The sequence below is a fragment of the Rhinichthys klamathensis genome, unplaced genomic scaffold, assembly GCF_029890125.1.
Source record: "Rhinichthys klamathensis goyatoka isolate OS25496 unplaced genomic scaffold, OSU_Roscu_1.1 h1tg000578l_1, whole genome shotgun sequence".
NCBI classification, from domain to species: Eukaryota; Metazoa; Chordata; class Actinopteri; order Cypriniformes; family Leuciscidae; genus Rhinichthys; species Rhinichthys klamathensis.
This window is the reverse complement of record NW_026607042.1, coordinates 608,011-617,387: the sequence shown is the minus strand read 5'-3', so window position 1 is coordinate 617,387 and position 9,377 is coordinate 608,011. Positions and strand designations below refer to the sequence as shown.

The following is a 9,377-nucleotide window of genomic DNA, read 5'->3' as shown; positions in this document are numbered from 1 at the left end:
CAATTAAACTTGAATTTGCTCAACTTGTGTCCATTACTGAACATACTTCTCCACCCTGGCTAAAACAAACCTCAGTATCTGAGTCCCATCAGCAATATGAACATTCATTTACAAAGATTGGTTGTAAAGTTGTTTAATGTTAATCGGCTTTATAAAAATAATACTAAAACCAAGGCCTTGAGCTTTTTCACAAAAGGGGAAAAAAACCAACATGTTCAGCCCGACCAACATGCAAAAGCAAAATACAAAATATGTTTTCTGAAAAATATGAAATGAATCACTTATTAATTCACTTTCAGTGGAAACCTGGAACTGTTTCATTTCTCTCAGATTGTACAAAAGACAAACTGAGATGTTCAGTTGTAAACGATGTTAAACTATCTACACACACTGGGTGTTCACCAGCCCCCGAAGCCTCCCCCGTCGGGACGGTGCGCGTCTCTCTGCCAGTTCTGGAGGAACGGGGCGCTCTGGATCCGCTGGACGTCGCTGCCGAAGCGGGCCGGCGATGAGGACCCGTGAGGCAAGCTGTGCCACGCCATCGGAACGCTATTATTGGGCAAGAACCCTCTCCAGGCGGGAGGTCCCACCGCTCCCAGGCCGTTGGAGACCGTGCAGTTCAGAAGAGGGTGTCCGAGCCCAACAGCACCGCTGTAAGACGCGAACCCCGGGCCGCTCAGACCCATGGCTCGATGTGTGGCGGACATGAAGCCAGAACCCTGCAGTCCTGGGTAAAAACTGCCCATGCCATATCTAGGCGTGGGAAGGAAACCGCACTGGTCAAAGGAGCCAGTGCTGATCCTCGGGGGGGTCCCCAAAACACTGCTCCCATTGGACGCTTGACCACCCTCGGCTTTCCTCCCAGTCATGCCGGACCGCGTGTCTATGACCGGGATCGGGCTGGTCTGCGCCCAAGGCTCTTGGTTATCGTTCTCGGGGATCGGTGCGGCTGGTCTGAGGACACACAACGATCCTCCTCGATGGTCCACATCGCCGCTGGCTTCAACACGAGATGGAGCCGCAGCGAGCGGTGTCGGGGCGGCGGGTTCAGTCCGGCTCGGGGGAGCCGCCGGCGGGCCGGGGGTGTCCGAGGAGAACTGAGGAGACTCGCACAGATCGCCGAGGCCGAGGAAGCTTTGGTGGGGATCCACTCGAAAAGACGTTTCCAAAGCGTCGCCGGCGTCACACTTCGCAAGCATCCTGGAAGCCTTGAACTGAGAGATTGCTTCGCTGAGAGCTTTAAAGTCCAACTCTTTCGGCGTGTCGCTGGTTTCGGTGTTCGCTGGGTGTTGATGAAGAGCGGGTTCAGAGACGGGGGGGAACGGATCCGTCGCGAGGGACGGCTGCTGGTCTGTAACAACATGGCTCAACTGAGCTGTGACCGACACACTGTTATCTGAAGAGTCCTGGTCCGAGTCCATGGACATGCTATCATCTCTCACTACAGGGACAAGAGAGAGGTTACAGGCCATCAACAGTCAGAACTTACACTCGTTGCAACATTTAAATGCATAGTAGGCAGTCAATTGGTTTTGAACCATAATTTTAATCAAATGTTTCAATTTGGTTCTACAAAATTCTGACCCTCTAAAAACAGATTATTACAGACACAACCCTGTATTCCTGATAACTGTTTGAGGAACAGATTATAGCACTGAATGAGGATTCTGGTACACATTGACAACTTCGGGTACCGGCTTGATTGATAGTTTGAATGATTTTAATGATCATTCTCCAAACACAATACATTGGTCTGTGCGAGTAGAGACATCCCTATCTTTACTGTCAGCTCCTCAATGTCTATTAGTGTGTTAATGAGAGGAAACTGCTGGCAGAAATCAGGCCAGCCCTGGACAAAACACTACCAACATATCTTATTTAAAATGTCTCCATAAATTTCATACAATTCAAGTGACTGAAAATGCCAAGAAAAACCCATATACTTTCTATTAAGACTCCGTTCAACAGCCAACAGGCTCTAAACACAGGTCAAGTATATGATGTCACCTGCTATAAAAGACTCAAGGGACTCTAAAATTGCAACGATCAAGTTGGTTGACACGACTTGGACACATGACAAAAAAAAAACCCCAATGGCTGCCAGCATGTTGGTGGACAAAATAAATAACAATCAGATTCAAAATTCTTGGCCAATATTTATAACGCGAAAACAACTTTACGAACCACAAAATGAATTGTAATTGGTTTAAAACATGTCCAGTATAGAGGAGGAGTTATTGTACTAAGCTTTAGCATCTGTCGTCTGCTTTAGTTCTGCTGATTTTGCAAATATGTATTTTATGGTAGATGAAAATAAATCAGAGAAAGTTTAAAGAAAAATGGAGATAAAGTTTTATCAAAATACATTTATTGGAAGAACTTTATATACACATTTGAGTTTTTTTGCTAACCAGATACAAAAGATATTATTAATGCCAGTTCACTGTATTTTAGGGTTATTTCTGTTTGGGGTTTTTGGTTGGAACAGTTACAAAGTTATGGTTACAAATACAAACACTTTTCTGTATTTACACACTAAAATAAAACACTTCTTTACTCGGTGTTTTAAAGACATGTAAAACTTTTACATCCGACTAATCAAATCTTCAGACAACGGTCTTCACACCGGCAAAGGGTTACACACAGGGTCTAAAACACACACTCCAGAGCCAAGAGTCTCAAACGGGCTTTGGACAAGTAAATAAAACACGTTAGAAACACCTGGCTTGTTTCGAGTGTTGGGAAACCTGGCGCATGTTCTTCCTTGGTTTGGTTCGTAAGGCGTATATAAACACCACTATCATGCTCGATCCACATCACAATAATCTGTTCCAGACCCTGTGAAGTGCAGTTTATCATTGTTACTGGACATTGACAGGTGAACTGTGTGTTTCATTGTTGCCCTGTGGAAGTGAACCAAACCAAAGAAAAAAATGCCACATGATAACAATTTAAGTCTCTGTTTCAGAACAAAGCAAAAGGTCTACTAAAGGAAACTTTAACATCAGTTTATCGCCACAAATGCATCTAGGATGCCGTTTCTTGGCTATGTATACTTCAAATCTAAAGGGGCTATATTTAAGAATGCTTATGTATTCATTGCTTTTTTGTTGCCAATGTGTGAACAGCTTGTAACGAAACTTAAAATGAGACCTGGCTTTTTCTGACACCTCTGTCTGTGAAAGCCTGTAGACTTGATTTTCCCGTCAAGTCTTTCACATAAACATCAAAGGATGTGGCGTAAACGTAAATGTGCCCTCCTGAGGGCAAAGAAGAATCCAAAGAAGAGGATTCATTTAAACTACAGTTTCACACAGCCAGGTCTATAGTGTAACAGTCATTTTAACCAACCCTTCGCAGGGAGTTTGATTGACAGGCAATCTGACCAATCATAATCCGCCACAAAGCAGTCAGGAGAGTTAGTAGATTAACGTTGGTGGAAAACCGTGTCCTCTCTGCTCTGCGATGTATCTTGTACTGTGTGAGAACATGATGTGTGGCGTGAGAGCGGCTTCTTAAGTGAAGAACGATAAATCACTTCGCCGCGAGTATAATCGAGGCCTTGAATCACACTCAGTCTCTTGTGCGTTATGCGCGTGTGTGAGCGCTGTTCACTCAATGGCCAGCGGTGGCGCTGATAACACAGGTTTCTGAATTCTACATATAGCCCCTTTAAATACCAAAATGAATATATTAGGAGGAAATTCACAACATCTTAACATTTCTGTTGTTGGCTCATCTCGTATGAAAACATTTTAATCCCATTCTTATTGGGACAAAAAAATATAAGTGATAAAAAATATATGGTACAGTTTCCAGGTACTAAAAATGTGACATTCATTGGCTAGTGTGGTTACAAAAACGCCATGGTTTTACTCAGCGGTAATGTATACAAAAGACCTGTTATCCCAAAGGTAAACAAGATTGCTGTTGGGTGTTCATCCACGTGTTTTGGTTATCATCACGGCATAATGCCGCTGTGTGATTGAGAGCTGGTTTTGTTCAGTACCTCTTTTAACTTTCAGAAAACACCATTTTGTCCTGTCATTTTCTATTTTGATGGTTCATCAGTGCATTTCCTTGCCGTGGAGTCACTGTGTTTTAGCTGGCCTCGCCTCTATGCTGAATAATAAAGGTCGTTCAGGATCACGGTGGCAGCAGATCGACTGGGACACTCGTTTAGACTGGGAAACTCAGCGAGACGTGTAGTTTGATGTTGTCAGATGGGTTTACCACAGAATCACTTACATGACGCTGGATCAGGACAGGGGTAAGTCTCCGCAGACGGGACGCTGGCCACGGCCTCTCCACTGGCTAAACTGCTTATTACAAACTTTACGTCATCAACATTGGCAATGACGATGCCACTGCTCGAGTAGAGGGGGAACATCTCGAACTGGAAGCCTGTTGGACAGGATTTAAACAAACATTACTTTCCTCATAAGCGGGCAAGTCACCGATCCCATATCCAAAGGTAAATTCAAGCATGATTTATGGATAACAATTGATAAATACACTACATAAAAACATTTTAATAAAGCAATCTGCAGCCTCTGGTTCTAGAACACTAATTATGTAACACAATACTGTCAGAACACCATAGTTTTACAAATGACCAAGATCAGTCGTTCAGAGTGATGGACATTGAGAAACATCAGGCTTGAAGGGTTCCTTATCCTGTGGCTCCCTCAAGTACAATATGAGCTACTCTAAAAGCACACTAAAGCCCAATGTGACAACGCAGAAAATTAAGTGAGTGTTGTGTGTTGAAATAAGCAGGTGGTGTCATTATTAGGAGGCCGTGACTAATGACTACGGAGGGGATTTGTCCAGGACACCGGAGTTACACCGCTACTCTTCTACGAGAAGTGCCTTGGGGGTTTTAAAGGAGTCGTTCACTTCAGAATTAAAATTTCCTGATAAGTTACTCTCCTCCACGTCATCCAAGATGTTCATGTCTTTCTTTCTTCAGTCGAAAAGGTGTTTGAGGAACACACTCCAGGATGTTTCTCCATACAGTGACTTCAATGGGGTCCAACGGGTCGAAGGTCCAGATTAAATGTTTCAGTGCAGCTTCAAAGTCTCGACACGATCCAGCCGAGGAATAAGAGTCTGATCGAGACAAACCAGCGGACATTTATAACAAAATAAACATTTATATACTTTTAACCACAAATGCTGGTCTTCCACTAGCTGTGATGCGACACACATTACGTCATCAGGTTGAAAGGTCAAGCGTGGCGAAGGCGGAAGAACAGATCTAGTGTTTACAAAGCCAACGTGCAAAGACAGTCTTAAAATAAATAAAAGATAAAACAAAGATGTCGGATGATTTTGAAGTTGGATAAATTGTTTAACCGGGACACGCGTGACCTTTCAACCCGATTACGTAATGTGTGTCGCATCACAGCTAGTGCAAGACCAGCATTTGTGGTTAAAAGTATATAAATGTGTATTTTGTTATAAATGTCCGCTGGTTTGTCTCGATCAGACTCTTATTCCTCGGCTGGATCGTGTCGAGACTTTGAAGCTGCACTGAAACTCACATCTGGACCTTCGACCCGTTGGACCCCATTGAAGACACTATATGGAGAAACCCTGGAGTGTGTTCCTCAAACACCTGAAGAACGACTGAAGAAAGAAAGACATGAACATCTTGGGTGACGTGGAGGAGAGTAAACTATCAGGAAATTATATTCTGAAGTGAACGACTCCTTTAATGACCACAGAGAGTCAAATACCGTCTCATTGGAGGGACGGACTCATGCGGACAGGCATGGCCCTACTTATAATGCAGAGCTAGTCACTGGGTTTAGGAACAATAACACAGTACACTCAAGGTCTAAGAGCACCTGTAAGAAATATCAGGTGTCGCTGCTTGATGAATCTCGCCTGCAGATCCACTAGACAGCCGAGGTCCGGTGCTCTTCGTGACGGAGCGTCACACTCGTGGTACGACAGGATCTCCACAATATGCCTCTTCTCATAAGCAGCGAGGATCTCGTACAAGTTCAAGGCATCCCCTTTGAGCCTGGAGACAGAGCCAGCATCACATGGTCACGGTGAGATCGTGCAGTGTGTCAGCATGTTGTGAAAGGGTTAGGTGTCAAACCTGCTGTGCTCTCGGAGCTTCTTGTGTGATTTGAAGTGTATCCTCCACCTCCAGGGGCTCTGAGGAGAGTTCAGCCGCTCGATGTGCTCAAGGATGTCTCGAAGCTTCTCTGAAAACAGACACACAGCTTTGCTGAAACGCGTGTTAAAAGTTGAACAAACCTAAATCTCAATAATAAGCCCGTTTCCACCGCAGGAACCAGGGACTTTGGGCTGGGACTCGGTGTGTTTTGGGCTGGGACTCGGTGTGTTTCCACCACAAGAACCAGGGACTTTGGGCTGGGACTCGGTGTGTTTCCACCGCAGGAACCAGGGACTTTGGGCTGGGACTCGGTGTGTTTCCACCGCAGGAACCAGGGACTTTGGGCTGGGACTCGGTGTGTTTCCACCACAAGAACCAGGGACTTTGGGCTGGGACTCGGTGTGTTTCCACTGCAGGAACCAGGGACTTTGGGCTGGGACTCGGTGTGTTTCCACCACAAGAACCAGGGACTTTGGGCTGGGACTCGGTGTGTTTCCACCGCAGGAACCAGGGACTTTGGGCTGGGACTCGGTGTGTTTCCACCGCAGGAACCAGGGACTTTGGGCTGGGACTCGGTGTGTTTCCACCGCAGGAACCAGGGACTTTGGGCTGGGACTCGGTGTGTTTCCACCGCAGGAACCAGGGACTTTGGGCTGGGACTCGGTGTGTTTCCACTGCAGGAACCAGGGACTTTGGGCTGGGACTCGGTGTGTTTCTACCACAAGAACCAGGGACTTTGGGCTGGGACTCGGTGTGTTTCCACCACAGGAACTAGTCTCTAAATGAAGCTCCTGCAAATATTTCCCCCTCCAAAAGAAAGTCTCTGCTTGCGAGGTAGTACTTTTCAAAGTTCAGGAACTTTCGGGGGAGGGACTGGGGCGCTGAACATGCTGATTGGTTGAGTTCATGCCACAATTTATTTGAGTTGTTTGCTATTCAAATCAACAATGGAGTTTAAAAAATACGACCGATGACGAGGTTCAGGCTTTATTAAGCTTAAATTCAGAGGATGAAATCCAGCGGGAACTGTAAAGTAGTCTCCGGACTCATTTGCCTAATCTTCCCGGTACTTAAGAGACCGCGGTGGAAACGCAGAGAGTCATCTTCATTTATAGAGCTTTTAACAATGTAGATTGTTTCAAATCAGCTTTACAGTGATAATAGGAAATTACAGTAACAGAGATTGTTTTGGCTTTACAGCAGCTCTAGAATAAAGTTATTGTCCAGCTAAAGTTAGTTTCTCTACTCTAAACTCTTAAGTTCTCTCTACACAAACTTTAAAAATGCGAACCTGTGAGAACGCTAATGGCGTGCACATGTGTATTAAGAGTTCATTCTATATGTATGCGCGTTTGAATATATGTGTGCAGGCATGTAGTCCTTCTCTAAAAAACCAAACCTCAACAAACTACTTGTCTGGCCTTAAAATTTATAATACAGAATTTTATCGCTTTGGCGTAGCCACGTGAACCGGAATTATCCTGACAACGATTATCTGTACAGAGGACAACAGGCCTGGGACACATTGCTCCGGGACACATTGCTCCGGGACACATTGCTCCGGGACACATTGCTCCGGGTAATGTGTGTGTGACGCGCTGCACACCTGCTCGGACACCTGGCGCTGCTGAAAGAGTGTTACCTGCGGTGATGACGGCTGGGTTCAACACGTGCTCGTCAGACACAATGAAGCCCCCGGACTGGAAGAGCTCATTGTAGGTGTGGTTCTGGATGTCACTCAGGTTGTCTACGCCAGCAAAGCTCACGGACGGATGCTTCTTCAGCGAAACCAAAGAAGGGATCTATGGGTGTAAAACGCAACATCTGTGGTTTCAGTGTATGGTTCCCAAATTCAAATCCGCTCTGAGTGCTGAGCTGTGACGTACCTTGTGCACCTGTGTGGCGATGTCCATATTCGGGATGATGACCAGTAGTTTATCTTGACTATTGCTTTTCTCAAGGAAACCCTGAGGGTTACACTCCAAATCCCCCAACTTTTTCAAATATTCCTGTTACAAATGTGAGTATAAGGTTAGTATGCTTCCCGATCTCTGGGCTACTTGAGTTTAAACATCCATCTCGATTCGTTTAACGCTTGACAGTCAGTTTCACCAACATTGAAGCAACAATTCCACCATTTTCAAGTGAAAAATTTATGCCTAAGGCTACGGTCAGACTGTCAGCCCAAATATACGATTTTTGTGCATATCCGATTGAAATCCGACCAGATTTAGCAAGAATGAACGGCCAAAAATCACATGAAATGTGTAAATGTCACTATATCACGATACGAAAATGCAACAATATGTATTGTGGATAGTGACTCTGTATTGTGTATAATTCACCCAAAACTATGTGAGAAAAAATTCAAGTTTTCAGAGTTTGTGTCAGTTCTACAGTAAACTACTGTATATGATGTTGAATATAATGTATAATAATGCAATGGAGGAATATTTGTGTGTGCTGATAATGCCAAATATCTGATGTTACCAGTAAAAAAAGTGTCCTATACATTATTTGAAATATATCTAGTCAGTGAAAGAGTGCAAGCATATTCGTCTATAATAATTCTGTATTTTCATCTTCAGAATCATGTTTTTATGCTGGTGTCTCTATTGTCCTGTGCTTTGGTCCAAGCCTGATCATTTACACACACAATGTAATACCAAATTTACCATTTTAATCAACAGTACATTTTTTGTTAACCTTTCATCACAGTATATGTCTTGGGGTATCGCAATAATCTTGTATCGTGAGTTCAGTATCGTGATATGTATCGAATCGTGACATGAGGGTATTCCCCCACTGCATTATTATACATTATATTCAACATTATATACAGTAGTTTAATGTAGTACTGACCACTAAAACTCCGTAAACTTGAATTTCTTCCTCACACAGAAATTTTATTTTGGGTGAACTATCCACGATACATATTGTCACTATCATAGTTGCATGTATGTATTGCGAAGTATCGTGACGCCTAATCCCTACCAACCCAACATCACTGGCACAGAAACCAGTGCAGATATTCCAGAAACTGAAGAGCGGCATGGACACACACATCAGATGTGAACACTTGCGGTACAACAGTGTGGACATCAATAATTTCAGATCAGATTCCTATCGGGTTTGGACTGACGGTGTGACCGTAGCGTAACTGGCCGTGTCTACACCGGCACTAAACACAGGTGTGAAGCCGCCCAGAGAACAGCAAACTGCATACTGGACACTGGATACACGC

The 9,377-nt window shown here is 44.4% G+C and overlaps 1 protein-coding gene across 1 annotated transcript in view; it reads right to left on the bottom strand.

Annotated features, from left to right (window-relative positions):
* Positions 1–398: 398 nt before the first annotated feature.
* tasora (transcription activation suppressor a) overlaps positions 399–9,377 on the bottom strand; it is a 50,525-nt gene continuing 41,546 nt past the window's right edge. Inside the window, exons 18-23 of the mRNA XM_056240019.1 lie at positions 8,020–8,142; positions 7,776–7,935; positions 6,113–6,221; positions 5,853–6,031; positions 4,249–4,404; positions 399–1,441 (exon numbers count right to left, since the gene is read on the bottom strand). Coding sequence (XP_056095994.1) covers positions 399–1,441; positions 4,249–4,404; positions 5,853–6,031; positions 6,113–6,221; positions 7,776–7,935; positions 8,020–8,142 — 1,770 coding nt within the window. The remainder of the gene's footprint in view (positions 1,442–4,248; positions 4,405–5,852; positions 6,032–6,112; positions 6,222–7,775; positions 7,936–8,019; positions 8,143–9,377) is intronic.